This window comes from Sarcophilus harrisii, chromosome 5 (assembly GCF_902635505.1).
Source record: "Sarcophilus harrisii chromosome 5, mSarHar1.11, whole genome shotgun sequence".
Lineage (NCBI taxonomy): Eukaryota > Metazoa > Chordata > Mammalia > Dasyuromorphia > Dasyuridae > Sarcophilus > Sarcophilus harrisii.
The window spans coordinates 252291614-252315224 of NC_045430.1; the positions used below are offsets into that span (position 1 = coordinate 252291614).

At 39.1% G+C, this 23611-nt stretch overlaps 1 protein-coding gene across 3 annotated transcripts in view; it reads left to right on the plus strand.

The window, feature by feature from the left end:
- Positions 1–23611, plus strand: part of PIK3R4 (phosphoinositide-3-kinase regulatory subunit 4) — a 54549-nt gene that overhangs the window by 26776 nt on the left and 4162 nt on the right. For all 3 annotated transcript variants that reach the window (XM_031940202.1, XM_031940205.1, XM_031940203.1), the window contains 8 exons: positions 3843–4046; positions 6827–7028; positions 9639–9838; positions 11702–11912; positions 15972–16137; positions 18077–18241; positions 19488–19699; positions 21571–21702. In XM_031940202.1, the coding sequence (XP_031796062.1) occupies positions 3843–4046; positions 6827–7028; positions 9639–9838; positions 11702–11912; positions 15972–16137; positions 18077–18241; positions 19488–19699; positions 21571–21702 (1492 nt within the window). The remainder of the gene's footprint in view (positions 1–3842; positions 4047–6826; positions 7029–9638; positions 9839–11701; positions 11913–15971; positions 16138–18076; positions 18242–19487; positions 19700–21570; positions 21703–23611) is intronic.

Here is a 23611-nt window from a genome sequence, read left to right on the forward strand (position 1 = left end):
ACCAAGCCAAATTTATGTCATGTTTATAGGTCAAGTGCAATATTACGAAAACTAGAAACCTAACTGATCATATCAGTAATAAAAAAAAAAATAAAAAAAAACAAAATATGAGTAAATACATTTTAACAAGAGACAGCACCCATTCATAGGGGGTGGGATGTGGAATACTATAAGAAAGAACAGGATACATAGAACTTGTTTAAAATGATAAGTTGTATCTTTTCTAAAACTAAAAGCAAGTGTTACTTGTATTGAAAATAAGCTAGCAGCCTTTTCAATAAGATCAGGAGTAGAGCAAAGATTTCTATTATTGTCTTTGCTATTTACTTAGCAATTCCATGTAAAGCAAGAAGAAAAGGAAAAAAAAACATTTAAAAAAGTGACCAAAAATGTGGTACAAAATATAAAACTATTAACTTTTGTAGATGATATGCTAGTTTACTTAGAGAATCCTGAAAAGTCAACTAAAAAATTAATTGAAACAATTAACATCCACAAAGTTACAGAATATAAAATTAACCCACATAAATCATTAGCATTGCTGTGTATTATCAACAAAATCTTTTAGGAAGAGAAAGAGAAGTTCCATTTAAAATAACTGTGAACATAATAAAATATTTGAGAGCCTACTTGCTGAGATGCAAATTGGAACTATATAAACACAATTACAAAACACTCAAATAATGACAGATCTAAATAATTGGAGAAATATTAATTGCTCATGAGTAGACCAAGCTGTTGTAGTAAAAATGATACTGCTTCCTAAATTAGTTTATTCAGTATCATATCAGTCTACTAAAGAATTACTTTATAGAGCAAGAAAAAAAATAACAAAATTCCCTACCAAAAAGTCAAGAATATTAAGGCAATCAAAGGGAAAAAAATGAGAAAGGAGCCTAATAAGACCAGATCTTAAATAGTATTTTAAAGCTGTAATTATCATACTGGATAAGAAATAAAGAGGTTAATCAGTGGAATAGATTAAATATACAGTATATGGAAACAAGGGGCATAATAACCTAAAGTTTGATACTCAAAAATAGTAGCTATTGAACCAGGTACTCACTATTTAACAAAACTGTTGGGAGAATTTGAATGTAGTCTGGCAGAAACTAAGCATAGAACAACCTCTCGCACTGCATACCAAGATAAACTCAAATTGGATACATGATTTAGCCATAAGAATGATATCATAAGCAAATTAGTGGAACATGGAAGAAATTACTTGTTAGAGCTATGGATAAGGGAAGAATTTATGAACAAGTGAGATAGAAACATATTTTTAGGAAATAATTTTGGTTATATATTACAGATAAAACCAGTATAGCTAAAATTAAGAAGAAAAACAAGAAACTGAGGGTGGGGTGGGGAGAATCTTTGCATCAACTTACTCTGATAAGTGACTCATTGATAAGAAAAAGAGCCATACCCCAGTTGATAAATTGTCACAGGATATGAATGGATATTTTTCAGAGGAAGAAATCCAAATACTCAAGGGATATTTAAAAAATGCTCTTATCATTAACAGAGAAATGAAAATTAAAATAAGTGAGGTGCTACAGGGACATTGGTGGATCAGAAAGTGTGCACATTTTGATAGCCCTTTGGGCATAGTTCCAAATTGCTCTCCAGAATGGTTCACAACTCCACCAAAGTTAACAGCAATATTGTAAGGATAATCAGCTTTGAAAGACTTGAGAACTCTGATCAACATAGTGACCAATCATAATACCAAAGGACTCCTGATGAAATGTACTGTCCATCTCCTTAGGGAGAAGGGATTGGATAGTTAAAACACAACTTCCTCATGTCATTGGTCTGCTTCAAGAATGAAAGATTAAACAAGAAGAGAGGTGATAGACTCAGATTATAGATGGAAGTGTATTTTCTTCTTTTGGGGGATGTGGTTAAACTAGAAATTTGTTTTGCATAACTATAGATATTTGTAATGGATTTTGTTTTCCTTGCTTTTTTAGTTGCTGGAAGAGTTTTGGGAGAGAGAAGGAAGATAATTCAGAAAATATAATCATCAAAAAAGTGTAGTGCATTGGGTTACTAGCTATGATTACATTGTTTCTTGATCAAATGAGACACCAAGAATTTAACACTTTAGGTCTTTGTGTCATATATGCAGAAACCATTCACCCAGCTTGTGAGAGTTTAGACTTACCATCCACATAAAGATCTAATTCTTAAAATATATTTCTAAGCGGAATGGAATGTTGCAGGCTGCTTTAGCCAGTCATGGGGTACTGCTAAAATGATCTTGAAATGTCCTATTCTTGCCATTTGAAACCATGTCCTTCATTTGGAAAATCACATACCCTTGTGTATTTCTTCCCTTTTTCTCTGCAATCCAGCTTTCTTTTTGTTGGAATAAAACCTCCTCTGGAAAGGGTATCTTTTGGAAACTGAGCTTCTTTGGCTGTTCTTTCAACCATCAGTTTGTCCCAGTAGGTTTGTTTATTCCTAGGAAACATCATGCTTTTTAGATTTGTTGCTTCTCTACTTTATAAACACTTTCTGCCATAATATTTTTAAATGGAAGGATATGGGCCACAGTAAACAGGAGCAAAGAGATTTTTTTTATTTAAAGAAAAACCTTTTTTATTGATCTTTTGTTTTTATATTGCTTAAATTTCTTCCTTTTTTCTCTTCTCAGCCATCTCAAATAAAGAATGAGATTTTTTTTTTTTATTAAAAAAGAAGAGAAAAAAATTCCAGCAACATCAATCAATACATTGAGAAAAACCTGAAAATACAGAGTATCCCCAAGGTCTTAATCTTTGATAGCTTTAAGTTGTCCCAAGGATGTGCTTTTATCTCTAAGAGGTCTTTTTTGAAGTGGTTTGGAACTCTCCTGGAAACTGGACCTAATGTTATCTGAACTTAGCCGTGAAATTATAGCTCTCATAACTGCCATTTTTTTTTTTTTTTTTTTTTTTTTTTTTTGGGTCTTTTCTTTTTGTTCATTAAATGCTTACCACTCATCGAATTAACCAGTGTTATAGTCAGGGATAGAGTCTTAGGAAATTAAGGACTGGCTGCCAGAATATTTGTAATGATTTGTAATGATTTTGTGAAAGTTTAGTATGGAATAACTAGGACATATATATGAATTGTTAGAAATCAACACCTACTACTCACTTTGTTTTCCAAGAAAAGCTCAATTTTTTTTTTTCATCTGTTTATGGTTTGTTCTTAGCAACATTTAAGTGTTTGAGAAATCAGTATGACTGCAGTGAAGAAGATTTGATTATACATATGCTTAGTTTAACTCAATAAATTAAATAATTTGACTGTACCCAAGGATTTCTTTCCATTTTGGAAGGTATCAATTTTGAGGGTAGTCTAGAGCCTGACTTGCTTTCTGACAGATGCAATCAGCAAGCAAGACCTGCTTACAGTTGTGCTGCAAGAATATTTGGATGGCACTATGAATGTTCATACTATAATTCCAGGTGTTTTTAAGACCTGGATGTCATGTGCTTTTTTGATATAGTCGGCATAAAGACAGATCAGTGACTTATGAAAGTGTCTAAGACAAGACATTTATTATGTGCCATTTAGTTTTCATGCTTTATGTGTGTTCATTAGCAATGTCATTTTCTTGGAAAGAGTAATTGACTCCTAATGAAGAAGCATTAGCAGAAACTCATACTCAGCTATTGAGAACTGGCATTCATTTCTCTTCTGAACATTAAACACTGAACAATGGGAATATCTCGAGAGTTTCTTTAGGAAGGAAATAATTGTTTCACCTTGAAGAATTTGTAAGGATTGACTTTTCATTTTACTCTGTCACATTCTAGGTTGATGATTTTTCCTTTTTTCCAATGCAGATTGATAAGGAGATTGTTCTCCTCAGTGTTCTTCAAGAGCCAGTGAGCCGCTCCATCTTTGATTATGCCTTGAGGTCCAAAGATATTGCTAGCCTTTTCAGACATCTGCAGATGCGTCAGAAGAAACGGAATGGCTCTCTTTCTGATTGCCCCCCACCCGAGGATCCGGCTGTCGCACAGCTTTTGAAGAAATTGCTCTCACAGGTGTTCTGAAAATTAATACTTATGAGTACCTATCCCCTGGCTTGGGTTTTTTTGGCTTATTTTTACACCATAGTTGTTTGTTGCTATTCACTTACACCTTCATTGAACCCTTGTCTGTAAGACAAAAAAATTCAATGCCAGCTGACTCCTCCATTCCCTCTCCCCTTTACTCTAGAGAAGAGGGAAGGATCTCACTTAAGTCTGTTGATAAAAGCTACAGTGGAATCAGACAAAGTTCTTTGTATATTTCTATATTTATTCCATTTCCTTTAGTACGCAATTGGTGCTAGGCACACTGATCACAGGGTGGACAGATTGATCCTCCATGGCCCTGTAAAACAGGGCACTCACCAAAGAAATGTTCCAGGCTTAATTAGCTTCCCCTGGTGTTAATACTTCCATTTAAAACAACAAAATAATATATTTTCTTTAAATCTATTGCTTATTCATTTCATTATATCAGGCTGCTCAGAAAAGGGCAAGAGGTGGGTCTATTTTAGATCAATCTGTCACTTCCATTGCCCTAAGAAATAGATGTGATCCTCATTGAGGATGCAAAAAGAGAACCCGGGAAGGGATAGTTAAACCTGTTGGTGGAAAAGGGGTGGGGGTGGCAGCAAAGGCCTGCTGTTAGCCCTGAATGAAACGCCAGAGCAAGCTCCTTTTCTTTCTGCACTTGTCCTAGTTTTTCTTCTTTTTTGCTTTGGGTTAAGCATCTGTCCTGGGCACTTGGACAGGTGCTAAGCCTGGGAAACATCCATTACCTCTTTCTTTCCCCCTTGAACAATATCTCAAAAACTTTTCACTCCATCAAAAGTTCTCTACTCCAACAGCATCCTAAGTTAAGTGAGCCCTTGGGGGCTGTCCTTGAGACCTTTAATGATTCATTCCAAATGGCCAATGCAACCTTTTTAAAAGTTGGAGACTTGGTCTTCCAGATGTTTAGTGAGGGTTCATCATCTGAAATGTTCTTTTGGACAGAACTCAGGCTCTTGGCGTTTGATAGTACCTTCTTGCTTGTGCTGTGTCAAGGGTAAAGAAATTCTTTGGCCCTCTCTCGCTCATTTCTCATCTTTTTAGATTTAAAATCTCTGTGTTTTTAAATGAATTTTTTTGTTCCTTAGAAAAGTTTCAAATTCATTTTCAAAACCGAGTTAGGCATTTTTATTTTTCACAGTTTCCTTCCTTAGTTTTTTTCTAGCCCTTTGACTATATAGACTCAGCCCCATGTCTTTTGCATTTCCCATTAGATTTTGATTTGATTCTGTCAGATGAATGGCACATATGCTCAGAATGTCAAAGTGAGAACATGCCCAAAAAGAGAAAAAGATAGAAGTTGGTTCAGGTTTTTCTGAAGAAATTGTCCAATTGAGATTTTTGTTGTTGTTGTTCTGATGAAGAGATGAGGGTTTAATTATAGAAAAAAGCAAATTGGTTTGTGATTTTATGTTAGCATTTGTTATTAGCCCCAAGAAAATTGAATTAAACAGATTAAGATATAGTTTGCTTAAAAAATGTGTGTCCTTTAGAGTCCTATCAGCTATGTCCTTGTCCTCTTAAAGAGAATCATCAACTGTTTCTCTGCTGTTCTAAAATAGCAATAGTAGATCACTTGGAACATCCTCATTTAATCAAAGTATTAAGTAGTGGATTGAGTAGTACAGACTCATGCCAAGGACATGAACATTTTAGGAATAGCTGATTGCAAAAAAATGGAATTTTTTTGCTTAGAATGTTTGAGACTTTCCATCTAGGGCTTGTAATGAAAACCCTAATTTAAAAAAAAAAATTATTATTATTCACCTCTCACAAAGCACAAGAGGAAGAATATTCTGAAGTTTAGAAAGTGGGATTTAGAATCTCTAGACCCTTGTTTTTTCCTTTAGCTTTATAGATAAGGAAATATATGTTTTCCCAATATATCAGAGGGAGTTTAGTGGATTTGTGTTGTATTTTGTGAGTTTCTTAGAGAAAGGTAGAATAAAAAGAAATAAAAGAAATGGCAGGTTTTGTTACTGTTTCTGAGAGCTGGCCAGTAACACAATCTACCATTTTACCATCTGAACACAGAATGTTCAGAAAGAACAAGATTTATTGCAGTTATAAAAATGTTCACTTTAAACATGCAATTAATATTTTAGTAGGAATAGAAGCTGGATGCATGTTGTTGTTTATAGAAAACAAGTGGCCCAGGTTAACATTAGATGATCATTTATTCCAAGGTTCCTCTGGTTTTATTATGTAAGCTCTGTGACCATTTGATTCACCTTATTAGTTTTAATACTATTTAATCCTTTGCTGTCATTAACCATTTTAGAGGCATTAACTTTGTGATTTTTATTTTTCCTGAGAATTATAAGATCAAATTTATGTTACAAAATTATGTCATACTGTGAAAGTAAAAAAGATTTATAAATGTTACAAAGTGACAAATTTCAAGAACATTATATATGAATTATCTAAGAAGACCAAGATATTTCAGCTCCTTTAAGTAAAGGAATTGGGCCCCATTTTGGCAATTAAAAACTACAGATCAGTGGTTTTGAAAATGAATGAACCCAGAACTGTAAGGAGGTCTTTTTCCTCAGAATAATTTTTTTAAATGTCTCTTTAGTTTCTTTAGAAAAGTTGGGCTGACTTGTATATTTTTTGGTATCTTATTGATATTCTCAGCTTGGTGAAATTTGTCCCTGGGTTGGCAGGGGTTGGGGGAGCTTTGTTCCTCACTATGTTGGTTCTTATAAAAATGACTGAAACTCAGTGTTCATTTATCATTGTAGGGAATGACTGAGGAGGAAGAAGACAAACTTTTAGCACTGAAGGACTTCATGATGAAATCCAATAAAGCGAAGGCCAATATTGTGGACCAGAGTCACCTGCATGATGGTTGCCAGAAAGGAGTCATTGATTTGGCTGCTCTTGGCATAACTGGGAGGCAAGTTGATCTTGTAAAAACCAGACAGGAGCCAGAAGACAAACGAGGTAAATGCCTTCTCTATTTTTTACTCAGTACATGATTATCATTGGCAATTTAACTGACCTGCTTTCAACAGATCAGTACTAATATAAAAAAGCCCCATATGAATTCTTCAAAAATTTAATGTCCACAGAAAGTGAGATGATTTGATTATTTGGTTGTCTACTTCATAGTATGGACTGTGTGATTTCTCACTTAAAAGGTAATTAATTTAATCCTGCTTCAGACCAGTACTTGTTAGATCTGGGATTTTATTCTCTGCTGGTACAGATCACAGCCCATTCTCATCTTTTGGGATTCTTGTTCAGATTCTCATATAAATGTTTTCCAAACTACTTAGTCACTCTGTTCAGTGCATTCCTTTGTATCTTTTTAGTTTTCAGGGACCCTCAGAAATGCATTTCTCTGTTGCTTTTGGGTTGCTTGTAGTTTTGACATTTCAGAAACTGTGGTGTTCTGTAATTTGTTGCCATTACTGAGGAAATAACGGGAGAGGGAATGTTTAAAAATGGATTTGTATTGTTAGGGAGCAATTTCTTCATCTATAAGTACCATGAAGAATACTTAAGATAAATAAAAAGTGTAAAAGGAGGCAAAATTTCAGTTTCCTTTGTGTTCAGCTCAGCATGCATTAATAGCCAGCTATGTACAAATTACTGTTCTTGGAGGTATTGAGGAAATAGACAGAAATGAGATATGGTACCTTTTTTAAAGTTTTCATTTCATGGGGGCATCTGACATCTATATCTGTAGCTATCTACTGTCTATCTGAAATGAATTGTATGTATATATCTGTATCTTTCTGTTTAAAATCTGGGTGTATATATGTATCTGTTTAAAATATATGTTCTGTCTATTTGTGTAACTATCTATTTTTTGATCTGTTGATCAATTAACTTTTGATCTCTTGATAAGTTAAAAAACAAACCAACAAACCAAGCTGATATGAGTGGAAAGAGAGTAGGTCCATAGTCCCTGGAAAGATTCCAAAAGATTATGCATAGAAAGGTGTACTGTAGTGAACCCTTGATGAAGTTAAGGGCTCTAGGAGTCCAAAAGCAGGGGAGAGTTCTGTCCAGGCATGGGGGAAGCATTTGTGGAGCCAGGAGATGGAATGTTAAGGTTGGGGAACATTTGGGATACCATTTTCTTTGATACTTAGTAACATGAAATAAAAGGTTTTTAATGCCTTAGTATAAAATGTTCCTTTGCTGCAGATATGTACTTTCCATTTGCAGAGCACTTCTCAGTTTACAAAGTGCTTTCCTTTTCTCTCAGATTATGGACTGGTAATTATCTTGGTCTTTCCCTAACTGGATATCCACCCCTGAGGTTCAGAGGCCTGGCTCGATGGCTCTGCACTTAGCCAGCAAATAGAGATGGTCCTCCTCCTATCTCAGCCCCTTGGGTGCTCTAGAAATATAAGAAAAGGCGAGGAGCAAAGGAAATCTTGACTTCTTGAACGTTAAATGAGCTCAGGAAATAGTTTTCAAGATGAAAAAACTGACTGTGATTAGGGTGGATGATGAGGACCTGGATATTGTTCTTGGCTCCTTTTGCAAATGGTACATTAAATGCCAAACACCACCTTCTGCTGGAACCCAAAGAGTGGTAGATTCAGAACTGACGCACAGTTGTCACAGCTAATGCTAGAGGGCCTCTTGGCATTTGACCCTTAATCCAGCCCAGCCCTCTCATCATCTATGAGATGCCCAGAGTAAGAGTGACCTGTTCAGGGTGCCCCAAAACCCTGATCAGAGCCAAGGATGAGTCCAGCTCCATGCTGCTTTTTTCCCCCCTTCTTCCCCTGGGAAATATACAGTGGAGTGGAAAGAGCATCATGCTTGGAATCAGGAAGCTTGGGGTTATGACCCTGCCTCCACTGCTCCTTCAGAGCGTGTCCTGTGTATCTGTGGTTGGGCCTAGACACTGGGGTCCCACTCACAGAATGCTTCAAAAGGCGCCGGGTGCTTTGCTCACGACCCTCTTGAGGCCAGGGTCACAAGACTCTGTTTCTTCATTTTACAGGTAATTGTATAGACATTTAACCACCTGATGGGTGATTTCAGTGAAGCAGGATGCAGACTTGGTCTTCTGCCTCCCAGTTCAGTACTTTCCTCACTACACAGTATTGCTCATTATTTAAAATGACCTTGTTTTCCATCTACTGGCAGGAGGCAGCCCTGGGGGGAAAGTTTTCACCCTTGTTGCTAGTTTGCTTTTCTGAAAGAAGTGTTAGGACCTTTGATCCATCATTTGGAATCATGACATTTCTGCTGTCTCTGGTGATCGGGGAGTTCTTGAAGCCCAGCTAGCTCTGGGGGAATGGGAAGGAGCGGGAAAGAGAAAGTCTTCTCAGTGCCTAGGGCTGATTCATTCATCTGCTCCTTGGCAGTGGCTGTGGCTCCCAGCCCCCCTTGGGCTCCTTGGGGTCAGCTGGGAGATTGGAGTCGGCATCTAAGTCATTTGGGTTCTGGAGAAGACACAAAACAAAATAACTTGTGGTTCACTGGCCTTTGAGCTAGGTGCGTCGCCTCCTGAGTGATTTCAGAGCCCGCGGGCTTTCAACAATCTTCATTTATGTCTGGTAACACTCCTTGGATGTATTTCCACAGCTAGAAAACATGTAAAACAGGATTCGAATGTGAATGAAGAATGGAAGAGCATGTTTGGATCACTGGAGCCTGCTCATCTACCCCAGGCCCTCCCGAAGGGGCACGGGCCATCCAGCGACCAGGAAGCCCCTCAGCCGGGCAAGCCTCTGCGTTCAGAGTCTTCGCTTGGCCTCGGGATAGCCTTGTCATCCTCTCCCCAGGTACGAGAGAGCGCTCACTTGTCCGCCAGGCTCTAGACTTCTCCCTGACACGCCACAGTTAGGCCATGCTGGCACTTCTCTGGGCCTTGTGGGTGGGCAAAGAGAACCCAGAGTAGAGGTTTGCTGATCTCTGGGAACCACAGCATGTGTTTGAGCAAAGCAGTGAGCACCCCTGTCCCAGGAGCGTGTCTCCTTCACTTTGAGGAGGCAGTGGGGGCGGAGGCTGCCATTAGTGGGGCATTTGGGATGGTGACTCATGTTAGGTGGTGGCTCTAGAAGCGGGAAGAAGCGGAAAACCAGAAAGGTTGTAGAAGAGTGGGAGAGGAAGAAAGATTATGAACTAGGCGCTCGGCTCATAGGGCAGGAGGGAAGCAGGAAGGCCTGAGTTCAAGTCCCACCTCAGGCCTTTCCCTGCTTTGTGACCTGGGCAGACCACTTAACTTCTCTCTGCCTCTAGATCCTCACCTGTAAAATGGTACCTATTCCACAGGATTATTGATCATTTTTGTGAAGTGCTTGGTCCAGCACATTATGTTGTCAGTGCTCTGTAAGTGCTTGTTCTATTGACTTCTCCTCAATCAAAACACATGAATGTTTTTAGAATTTTTCAGTATCTCAGTCGGGAGGATTGAGGGAAGAGTGTAGGGGCTGATGATTGCTCTTTTGAACGTATTGAATTTTCCAAGCCAATAGCACACCCAGAAGGAGATATTTTATAGGACAATTCACTGGGAATGATGAAATTCTTATGAACTGATGTAAAGCAAAGTGAGCAGAATCAGAAAATCACTAGATACATTGATAGCAGCATTGTAAATGGGAAGAATAGTGACCACAAAAAACTGAATATTTAAAAATTATCAACCACAAGATTGGTCTCAGAAAAGATATCTTCTGTCTCACTTTTTATAGAGTTTGAAATCCATATATGTTGAATATCACCTATACTGTCAGATTTTTCTCTATATGTTGATCAATTTTGTTGAATTTATTTTTTCTACCTTTTTTCCTTCTTAAAGCAAAAACAAAAAAAGCTTTATTTTAGGGGATTGCTGTTTAGGAGGGGTTGGGTAGAGGAACACTGAGGGAAAGCAAGGTGATTAAAAACAAAAAATGAAAATGAATTAAGAAAAAACAATATGATGAGTTTAGGAGAGAAATTAGGGTTAGAGGTACACAATAAGGTATCATCTATATAGAGATGATTCTTGAATTCAGGTAACAGGTAATTTTTTTTAAGAAAGAGTGTGGCAATAGAAGGGAGGAAAACCCCCTTTTTACTCCCCAGGGGAGTGCCCTAGGGAATAAATAGGTCAGTTTTCCAGAAGATGGACAGTGATTTAGGGAGAGAAAGACCAAGACGACCTGAATTTCAATCCTGACTCCCTGACCCAAAACAAGTCACTTAACTTTTTAATGACTCAAAAACTCATTGATAGATTTTCTTAATTAGGAATTCCTACATAATGAAATCACAGGTCTTTGGACTCCCAAGTTAATTTTTTTTTAAAGAACTGGTTTCATTTGTTGTAGATCGCTTACTTGTCTGATCTCCTAAGTATTTACTTACTAGGACGTTTTTGTGCCAGTTCTATGATTTTGTGATGATGTTGATTTGGATGTTCGTACCAAAGGCTCAGATTATAACCTTACCATCCATTCCTGCCCATGCAGTGCAGTCTTCTTCCCATTAATATGCTGGGTGTGGAGTGGGGTCTACTGTTGGGGACTTAACTTCCTTTCTCCTGCTGTCATGTAGTTTCTGAAACATGAATAATTTTTTTCATAGACACCTTCCTGTGAATGTTTTTAGAATTTTTCAGTGTCTCAGTCATGACCCAAGTGTTTGTGCATGATTCACAGGCTCCCGACGTGTCGGCTGTCCAGATTAGGAAGCCTGCAGGGCAGGTGTTAAGCAGTACTGTTTTACCTTCCACCTACCAAATACGGGCTACAACCTGTAAGACGGAGCTTCAGCAGCTGGTCCAGCAGAAGCGAGAGCAATGTCACGCGGAAAGGATTGCCAAGCAGATGATGGAGAACGCAGAGTGGGAGAGCAAACCACCCCCGCCAGGTAATGGCCTTAGTGCCATTCTTGTTGGCCCCAGGGCTCCCCACCTTGGTAAAGATGACCTTTGCTCTTTAAAAGTGAAGTGTGTTTTTTAGAATTGCCAAACATACTGCTATTGTAGATAAGTTCTGAATTTTAACTTGGGAAATTTGTATTTTGGGCACAATATGTATGATCAGATATTGCTTTTAGATTTTTTTTAGCAATGTTGTTAAACCTGAAAACCCTTGAGAACAGATAGCATAAATCTGTTTATACCTGCACACATAATGGAAGGTGAACATTTTGGGGTCCTTGTATGTCATTAGGAACTTCAGGCCTCTATAGTAAGTTGGGCTCCCCGTTCTGAAATTGCAGACTGGTGCACCTGGTTGTTCAGGAATGATAATCATCTCCCAGAATTTAGGCTGGTGTTTGTGGTGTGTCTGTTTTATGGTGCTAGCGCGCATTTAGAATGAGAAATAGTTTGTTCTGAACTTGCCAATTCATTATTTGATGGTAATCTCTTTATGAGTGTCCTTTTGTACTTAACCAGATCTCTGGCTTTTATTCATCCATCAAAGGAAAACGGTCTAATTTTGTGGTTCAAGAAGTGTGCCACCAGAGTTTGCTTTTATAATTTCTTTCTTTGAACACTTCGATGGGTATATTAAATTGATTTCTTTCCAGAGGGAAATGTTCCACCTACATTGGCAGACTGTCTTGATATGATGGCAGAGTATTCTGATTGCCTTTAAATCCAACTCATCCTGGGTACAGAACAAACCCTGCTCCTTTTTTTCAAATTATGAGCAAGAACTCTTGGGGAGGAAAAGTGATTTCTTAACTTGCATATAGCTTCATTCTTTGTAGTTAACCAGTATTGGCAGAAATCCTTGTTTCTCCCTTGTTTAAAACAAAAAAAAAAAAAAAAAAAAAAAAAAAGAAAGTGCTCCAAAAGTGCCATATTGATCACATAATTAACCAAAAGTTGGCTCCCACTGCCCTCAGATCTGTGGTACCGCCTGACTGCCTGACCTCACTGGTAATCATTCAGTAGTCCTGCATTTCTGTAGACCATGAAGGTCATGCTGTGCCTCTAGAAGCTGTGGGAGGCTCTGGAAGCACTCGGTCCGCTGCACTGCATGGCTATGCTGAAGGTGAGAGAGGCTGCAGGGCCTTCCAGATAGTCATTTGTTCTCAATCATGATCCATCGCATGGCTTGCGGGCGTCTTCTGGTGGCCATTATTCACAGCCCTCCCCTTTCTCAGGGAGGCCCCTCAGCAGCCCAGTCCCTGCACTGCATTCTAGCCCACACGGTCATTTCCCAGTGAGGGGAGCGTGGAGCCCATCGGGATGGTGACAGCAGGGATGGTGCTGTAGCAGTGGGGATGATGGTGTCTGCTGCACCTGCACACAAGGAATGGTCTCCCACCTTCAGATTCTCCAGTCTCTTCTCTCTTGTATTGTCCATTGGCAGCTGCTACTGACCTTGTCTCTATCTGGCCCATCCCCTCCTCAGCCCCCGTGGTGATCCTGCCGTCCTCCACATGGCCCTCTGCTCCAAGGCCTCCTGTGTCCGGTGCTCCTATACCCCCTTTGTACATTCGCATGGAGCTAGATGGGGCTGCAAGAAATAACACAACTGTTGTGTAGGTCCTCACACATTTGTTACCTAATTTTAACCGAGCCTCCACTGCAACAAGAGAATCCTATTTCTCCTTAATTGGTTATCTCACTTTTTTCTTCTCCTTTTCCCTTTCATGATCCCCTCTCCCTTGAATTTCTTAGCTGAGGACTCTTGCCTTGTATTTCCTCTCAAAGTATCAAGTCTGTCCACTAGAAGCTTCCTCTTTTTCTTTGTCTCACATCCTCCGATAACCTCTGCCACTCCCTTCCTTTGTACTGGTGTCTAATGAAGAGGTGGTCTTCTTGGCAAGAGCAGCTTGTCGTTTGTCTTGGTGCTCGTGTCTTGCTCCCTCTATCATCCCACTGCTCTCGTACTCTCTCTGTCTACTAGCCAGGTCCAGGCCCTCACTTTAGTCGGAGGCAGCAACCTTTTAATTGGCCTCCTGCTCAAGTCTTTTCCTACCACCCCAGGATATTCTCTAGAAGATAGCTGTTTCAGTGCACTCCTGCCCCCAATCTCTGTCTGTGAATTCCAGTGATTCCTTTTTATCCCTAGACTCAGACATAAACTCATAAACTCCTCTGGCATTGAAAGAATTTTTGTTGTTGTTGTTGTTGTTATCCTTTTATTTTTTTAAAATAATAACTTTATTTTCAAAATACATGCTAAGATAGTTTTCAGCATTTACCCTTGCAAAAACTTTGTGTTTCAAATTTTTCTCTCTCCCTTCTCCCCATTTCTACCCCCTAAACAGCAAGTAATCCAAAAAAAGCAAGCAAAGAATAACAAAAAAAGTGGAAATACTATGTTGTGTTCCACACTGAGTCCCCATAGTCCTCTTTCTGGATATAGAAGCTTCTCTCACAAGTCTATTGGAATTGTCCTGTGTCACTTCATTGTTGAAAAGAGCCAAGTCCATCAGAATTGAGCATCTCATGATCTTATTGTTACTATGTACAGTGTTCTCTTGGTTCTACTCACTTCACTCAGCTTCAGTCCATGTAAGTCTCTCCATTCCTTTCTAAAGTCATCTTGCTGATCATTTCTTATAGAACAATAATACACAGTTTGATAGTCTTTAGCATAGTTCCAAATTGCTCTCCAGAATAGTTGGATCAGTTCACAACTCCACCAACAATGTATTAGTATCCCAGTTTTCCCACATCCCCTCCAACATTTATCATTATCTTTTCCTGTCATCTTAGCCAATCTGAGAGGTATGGGATGTATCTCAGAGTTGTCTTAATTTGCATTTTTCTTAACTTGCGATAGTGATTTGGAGAATTTTTTTGTATGACTAGAAATTGTTTTAATTTCTTCATCTGAAATTTGTTCATATCCTTTGACCATTTACCTACTTAGATAGGAAATTAGATTATGTAGCAATATAAGGTTTTTCAAATACTCTATATATATGACTTCCTTTGATCCTCACAACAGTCCTGTGTGAGAAAGACTATTACCCTCATTTTACAATAGAGGGTATTTTTTTAAATTTTTCTTTAATTTTTTTTTTTTAATTTTTCTTTAAATATTTCTTTTCCTTCCTCTTCTCTTCCCTTCCCCAATAAATTTGGAGAAAAGAAAAGCTTGTCTCATAAATATACATAGTTAAACAAAACAAGTACCTGCATTGGACATGCCTTGTTCTGCATTCTGTTAGGCAGTGAGGAGCCTGTTTCATCATTGGGCTTCTGTAACTTGTCATTACATCAGTCAAAATTTTAAAATCTTTCAGAGCTGTCCTTACAGTGCTATTATTTCATAACTTGTTCTGATTATCCTCCCTCCTCTCTACACCCACTTACATAGATCTTCCCAGCTTTCTCTGAAATTATCACTTTGATCACTTCTTATAATTTTCTATTCATTTGGATATCTTAATTTGCTGAGGCATTCCCTGGTTGATGGGCACTCCTTTAGTTTTCATTTAAAAGTTCTTAAATGGGCCCTTTCCTGTATTTTCCATCTTCTTGCACATCACTCGCCTCTCTGCCCTCTGTGGTTGAACCTTGCTGTTCCTTAGATGAGACTGTCCAGCTCCTGTTCTGTGCCTTTGTGTCACCTGTCCTTAAGATTGGGACAATCTCGTCACTTCTTCCTCTTAGAAACCCTGATTTTCTTCAAGACTCCTTCTAACTCTGTCTTCTAAGTTTTCTTGATTACCTTAGATGATAAAGCTTTCTTTAAGGTTATATTTTATCTGTCTTGATCTATCCATTTATATATGTGTCACTTCCCCTTTTAATAGGAAAACTCCTTAAGGACAGGAACTGTCTGGTTTTCTTTTGTGTCCCCCAGACAGTTCAGTGCCTGGCACTAAGAAACCACTTAATAAAGTCTTGTTGATTGATTTGGGCAGTCATGATGAGTATGTTAAACTTGACGATGACAGCATGAGGAGAGCAGTGGCAGAGAATTGCTTTTCTCAATCTCGTATCCGTTTCCTCAGGATGGCGGCCCAAAGGCCTGCTGGTCGCACATCTTCACGAACACAAGTCTGCAGTGAATCGCATCAGAGTCTCTGATGAGCATTCCCTCTTTGCAACATGTTCAAATGATGGCACAGTGAAAATCTGGAATAGTCAGAAAATGGAAGGGAAAACTACGACCACCAGGTAAGAAACAGAAAAGGTCGCTAGAGGGTGTGCCTTCGTAGGAAAGCTGAAGAGCCTCCTTCCTAACATGAAATAGGAACTGACCTTAATAATGTCCAAAATTCCATAGTTATTGAAATATAAATTTTTAAAAAATTCCCTGTGTTTTTGTTAGAAACCATCTCCCTTTTCTCAGATGTTAAAATGTGAGAAGTGATCTCTAAGGTTCCTTCCCATTCTGAGATTATACAGTGGCTCAGATCTTCCCAGCTCATTCTCTTTAGTGATATCTCCATTTCTCATCCTAAAGCAGTATGTTGTGATTGATGTCGTTGATGTGGGCAGCTGCTTTGCCAATAAAGCATCATTGTACACGTGCAAGCATGCATGTCTCTTCCCCCATCCTATACGCCATCTTCCTCAGTATTTAACTGTGTACAGAATAAATCCAAATGATGTTGTATCCAGTTTGTTCCTTAGGAGGCATTTTATTACCTACTATTGGCATTTTCTCCTAACTTACACTTAGTGGTTTCTGAGGTTTTTTTGTTTTTCCCTACTAAAACTTGGATATTTCCAGGTCCATATAATCTCCATGTACTTTTACTTGGCTATATGACACTATTTTGGAAAGCTGTTTTTTGTTTTCTGGGAGCTTCCATTTTTTTTCTATTGTAAAATGAGAGTAATAGTCTTTCTCACACAGGATTGTTGTGAGGATCAAAGGAAGTCATGTATATAGAGTATTTGAAAAACCTTATATTGCTACATAAATTTGAACTTTATTTTTGCACATCTTTCTAATGTAGATCTGTTGTTGTATCTCTGGTCTTGTTAACATTTTGTATAAGCCCTTGGGTACAAAACATTGTTTTCCTATCTAAGTAGGATTTATGTCTGTAAAAGCCAGATTTTGTTTTTGTTTTTTACAGCTTTTTTTCCCCCTCAAATTCAGTCAATATTTATCTTTCCAAAGCCTTGTGATCCAAATTTTTCTGCCTTTCTCCCTTTCACTCTCCTCTCCTAGATAACAAGTAATCCAATCTAGGTTACAAGTGTATAATTCTAAAAGCTAAATTTTAACCTCCATGAGGTCTGACCTAAAAAAGGTCATGTGTTTTAGTTATTTTTGTTAGCATCTCTAGCATTAAAACCTGTTCTTTGCAATGAAAAAATGATGGTTGACTAAAGAAATGGATGGAGAAAGAGTGAATAGAAGAAAGAAAAAAATGATTATAAACTGTTTAATGTGCCCAGCACTGTGCTCAGTTTTGGTAGATACATAAAGGTAAAGAAAATCTCTGCTTCAAGCTTACAACAATCTGTAACAAGGAGCAGTAGCTCTGGAGAGTTATTTTGGTTTGGAGATTGATAGGAACTAAGCAGACTCAGAGAGGGTAGATGAGCCTCTCTTTGCCCAGTAATGGCAGCATTGATTCTATTGTGGTTCAGGAGCTGGAAAATTGAGATTAGGGCCCCCATGCCATGGCAGGGTCTCTGATGAGATGATGGCTGGGACTGAAGTGAATCCATGCAAATTGCAGGAAGGGGAAGGGTAGAAAGAGCTCATGGTGGGTAGTGTTTTATGTCTAACAAGAAGAACTTAGTGAATAAATAAGACTTAGTGAAATTTACAACTGTCTTTTTTTAAAAAATTAATTAATTATTTTTATTATAATAACTTTTTATTGACAGAACCCATGCCAGGGTAATTTTTTTATAACATTATTCCTTCTGTTCCGATTTTTCCCCTTCCTCCCTCCATCCCCTCCCCTAGATGGCAAGCAGTCCTATATATGTTGAATATGTCATAGTATATCCTAGATACAATATATGTGTGCAGAACCTACAACTCTCTTTTTAATAACATAGGATATTTATTTCTGAGATAGACCATTGATCTGAAGTTCTTAACTAGAGATTCACGAATTTGTAATTATAATAATAATTATTATTGTAGGTCAATTCTAACATACACACGTATTGGAGGACGTGTCAAGACTCTCACGTTTTGCCAAGGATCTCATTACCTGGCCATTGCTTCTGATAATGGTGCTGTGCAGCTTCTTGGAATTGAGGCTTCCAAGTTACCTAAATCTCCCAAAATACATCCTCTTCAAAGCAGGTATTTTTCTCTTTTGGCAATTTCTGTTTTGTTCTAAGAATGGTTATAGAGTAACTCTGGTGTAACACTCCTTCCACCTCCTCTGACTTATGTTAGATTAAGAGGATTTTGTCCTTAAACAAAAGTTGTTTCTAAACTGGTATTCTCTTGGTTTGAGCAGCACAGAATTTCACAAGTTAGAAGGGCATTTTCTGGTCATTTTGTACAAACCATACCTGCTTAGGGATAATCTTGGCCACATCCCACCAAAGGTAGGAGATACAAGAAGGGGAGGGGACCTTCAGACCACTATTCCTGGGGGTAGATTTAACGGTGGGCAATTTTTTTCTTAAATTGAAGAAATCTTTTCTTTGTAACTTTCACCTGTGACCCCTTTTGCCCTCTGGGGCTCATCTGGGATTGATCAAGTCTCTTCTCTCTTGTAATTGACAGCCCATTTCATTCCCCAGGCTTACCATTTCCACTAGCTTTAGCCAGAGCCGACTGGCCTGACCACTCCTTTTCCCATCCTCCAGATTCTCCTTTGGCCTTTTCATTTCCTTCCTCAAATACCCCTCTTTCCCTAAGCTGAACACCATGAGTCCAGATGTCCGATGAGGGCTGTTGGGTGGAGCAGAACTGCACCCAAAGCCCTGTGGACACAAAAGCTGCAAAGGCCGGGAAACACAAACAAGACTTCTAATATGATCATTGCCTCACAGAGGCCAGAACCGAATGAAACCCGAGATAGAAAGAAGGGAGTGAGCTGGGGCTGAAGCCGTGACCCGGAGAGGAAATGGCCCCTGAGACGCTGCTGACATCCCAGTTGGCCAAGATCCAAGGGCACTTTCTGGACTCCCGGGACAGTGAGCCCCATGTTCTTCTCTTGGGGAAATGGAAATGCCCAAATGTCAATAGCCTTCTTGGTATGAAGCCAAATGAATGGCTAAGGAAAGGAATATTTGGTAGAAGGGCTTGTTTTTTGGTGGTTGCTATAGAAGTTCTCTCTTAAATTTATACTGGACCCTTTTCTGAAAGATCTCGAAGCAGCTTCTAGAGTGAACAGTGTGAGCTAAGCAAAAGGGAATGGCTGTTTCTAGGTGCCAGCGTTAAAACAAATATATGAAACATATATTGTAAGATACATGCGTGATAACTCCCTCTCATCTTCTGACAGATGCAGCCACCTTCATCTGCAAATGGAAGCTGATGGCAGAAACTCCCTGAGTAGTGAGAAACCTTACCCCTTATTATTTTGTCTGTCTAGGTTCTTAGACCAGAAGGAGGACGGGTGTGTTGTGGATATGCATCACTTCAACTCTGGGGCTCAGTTAGTTCTGGCCTATGCCACAGTGAACGGCTCCTTGGTTGGTTGGGACCTCAGGTCCTCCAGTAACGCATGGACACTGAAGCATGATTTGAAATCAGGTCTCATTACCTCATTTGCTGTGGACATCCACCAATGCTGGCTGTGTATCGGTAAGCTGAATTGAGTAAAGTAAATAAATATTCATTGCCACCTGTGGCTTCCGACTTACTTGTCCATGGTAATAGAAATAGGCAGTTACATGAATAATTAATACTCGGAATTAATTTCCAAACTTAATTTAATCCATTATTTTCAACCTTGTTTTACTTGCTGGATCAAAATTTTTATTGGTTCCTTAGAAAGTCATGTTATTAACAAATTAGTTTCTGTCTTTTGAGTCTTTTAACTAATGGAATTGCTAATAAATAGAGAAAAGATGAGAAATTAGGTAGTGGATAGAAGGAGAAGAAGAAGTTGAGGTCCAGTCTGTTCTACATCTTAGAAAATCAGTCATTAGTTACCAGAAGGCTCCAGTTAGATTTAAATTGGATTATTTTTATAGAACTTCTTTTTGAAAAACTTAAATTTGTTTTTTATAATTAATGCATTTGGGTCATAAAATTATCTCAACAGTCAGATTTCCCCCAATAATGTTGTTAATAGGAGGGAGCACATTCATGTATTTCCTACCCCCTCCAGTTATATTTAAAATAAATTTTTTACAATTGTTTTTAAAATTTTTGAGTTCTAGATTCTCCTCCTTATCCCCACTCCTAGCCCCCATTAAGAAAGCACATGTGATTATGTAAAACATTTCCATAAAAGTCATAATTGTGAAAGAAAATATAGATCTCCCCCCCTAAAAAAATCCTGGGTAAAAGAGGCCATTCTCTGGCCTCCCTTTTTACCCAGCCTTAATCACTGAATGGGTGTTGCCTCAGTCAAACTGAGACCTGTTAGACATCTTACTTTAAGAAGGCCAAAGTCGCCCATTCCCTCCAGGGCCATCTCCAAGTCACTCTCTTCTTTCTGGCCCCTGGACCCAGGTGGCTCTGGAGGGGAAAGTGAGGCAGGGGAGCTGGCCCAACCCTCCCTCACATGATGGCAGCACCTCCCTGATGTTGAGGGCCTCTTGGAGGAAAGCCTTCTCACTTTGGAGAGAGTTGTTTTAGTAAAGTAGTGGAGCCCAAAGTCAGGTTGGAGGGACAGAGACATGAGTGAGAGCTGAGCAAGGGGATGCAGTCTCCTCTGGGTATTGATTCCTGCATTGGAGCAAACGCATGGGATGATAGCTTGAGACGGCGGTTAGAGTTGCTGACCTGGCTTTCTTTGTAGGCCCAGGGTGGGGGTAGTTGTTATTGTTTGTCCTTCTTTCTCCAAGAGGCCCCTTCCTTCCTTAAACATCCCCATCCTCCTTTCCCTACCCACTGGAAACTGTGCTCCCATGGATGAGTCTGCCAGACTCGAAGGGTTTATTTACAAGGTGTCAGAGATGTGCCAGTGCTGCAGAGACCAGCATCAGTCCTTCCCTTTCCTCTAAACTGCCTATCATTGTTTCTGTTGGTTCTCAAGGGATCTCAGTGTCTTCCCTCTCCCCAGTCCCGGCTGGCTCTTGTGTTCCAGGCTTGGAACAAAGGCAATTTTTTCTTGATTCTGTTCAGTGGTTTTTACCTCCCCACCTCCCTCCTAATATATGAGAGAGAGAGGCCCAAATTAGCTGTAAATTACCCAAAATCCACCTGATAGAAAGTGCAAGGTCGATTGATGTTGCCAACTTTGAACTTCAGCAGGCTGGCAGAAATAACTGATGAATAAAATCCCCCTTCCTGCATTCTGTGATTTCATTATAATTTCTGTGATGTGTGGAGTAGAGGGCTTTTGAGTAGTAGAGTGGTTAGGGGAAGTGTGCTTTAAGAACTGCAGGCAAGAGGCCTTAAGATGGTGCTTGAAAGTGGAGTTCCTCACCTGTTGAATAAAATGTGACCTGGCTCCACTGTGGCTGTAGATGATGATCATGTTGCTTTTTCCCCCATGCTGAAAGGTACAAGCAATGGGACCATGGCTTGTTGGGACATGAGGTTCCAGCTGCCGATTTCTAGTCACTGCCATCCTTCACGGGCCCGAATCAGACGCCTCTTAATGCATCCTCTGTACCAGTCATGGGTAATTGCAGGTAAGATGGAGGCTCTTTTTCCAAATGTTTGAGAGATTTCCTGAGAATTTATCCTCTTTGTTAACTTTGGTTTCTATTTTCTATTTTATACATGGATCAGAACTTTGCCTTTGGCATGAGTCATTTATAAAAGATTCTACTTTTAGTTATCAAGGGACATGTATTTGGGCCAAGAATATCATTCCGTAAGGCCCACTAAGTTCATTATTCTTTTTTTCCTGGGAAATGTTGCAAAATTAGCCAAAAATGTGGAGGAGTTCTATTTTACTCTAATCCTTATACTTTAGAAAGATCTTAACCCAATTTTCAGTTAAGTGAAGAAAGGAGAGTCTTCAAACTGAAAGTCAGTGAAAATAACTTCATTTGCTCACAAAAGTCAGGAACAGATTATTAAAGGGATGGTGTTTGAACATTGAGAATAGTGGGGCAGTTAGGGGTCAAGGTGGATAGAGCCCTGGCTACTTCAGTTCAAATTCAGCCTCAGACACTTGATACTTAATAGCCAGCTGTGTGACCTGGATGAGTCACGTAACCCTGCTGGCCGATGCTTCCCCTTTTCCCTCACCAAAAGAATAGGAACAGTAATCACTGTGATTCACACAGCTACCTCAAGAATAGGTCATGCCAGACTAGTCCCATTTTCCTTTTTAATGGTGTTACTAGACTGATAGTTTGAACTGGATTTTACCAAAACATTAATAGAATCTCTTAGGGTTGATGAGTGTGGTTAGGTAAACTTGGAACTGGTAGTTTGAATAAATTTTTTTAAAATGTGATTAATGGAAAAATGTTAATGTAGTTCAATCCTTATCTCTTCAAGGATTAACTCATCCTTTTACACTTCCCTATGGCTTGCAGAGTTGGAAGGACCCTTTTCTGACCCTCCTTAAAAAATATTGAAATTGTTTGGATAGAAGTTCCTAGTGGTTCCCATGCTTTTGTATTTAAAGCTGTTCTGACAAGTGACAACTGAAAGAATTCATTCAACACACCTCAAAGCCATTCTCCATACTGTAGTCATGACAGTGGTTTTTTTGGGGGGGGGGAATGGGAGGTTGTTTCCATTAAAAACTTATCTCTGATTTTGGGACCATTAAAATTCTTCATGGAGCAGATATCTAGAGAGATCTCTGCTGATCCAGCTCTCAATAGGTTTGGAATAATGAAAAAGGAAGTGATATGCCTGGTCACTCTGATTAACTTTCCTGGCTCATTTTGACTAAAAATGAGGGGGAAAAAAAAGAAGAATTCTGAGAAATAGCTGGTAGGTTAGTGATGAGAACACTTGATTTTAGTGAAACTATAGAGACACAAATAGAGAAGAATGTGCATTTGTTTGTATTTCCTTTACATTTCCAAAAGGCTTCCATTTTTGGCTGCCAGGGCATTCACTTTCCAGTGACGTGTAGTGATGGAATAAAATGCTGGTGTAGGTGCTAGTGACTCCAGGTAAAACCAACCCATTGGCCATAGGCTGCGTCTAAGCTCATCCTGGATTTGGGGGGGAGGGGGTCACTCTTGTTCATAAAAATCAACTCCAAGGGAAGAGACATGTAAGTGTTCAATAAAAATGTTTGTTGACTTGCCATATATTTTTTCCCTTACATTGACTAAAGTAGCAGGCCCAGAAGGTTCCTTTGTTTATTCTTGACCTGAAATAGTATGCTGTCTTTGTGGAGCATCCTCCACAAAGTTTTATAGGTGAAGTGTTAGGTGGAATTTACAATAATGTCTAGAGGATTGAAATAGAACTCAGAGGAGGAGCCCGAGGTAGAGAAAGCACATTCTGGGCCCCTGTGGCTCCCATATAGCACAAGGACACTGCTACGTAGGGACAGAGATGTGACTGTGAGAAGTAGAAAAGCACTATGTTTTCATGAGGTTGAAATCTGAAGGAGACTTCAGTAAA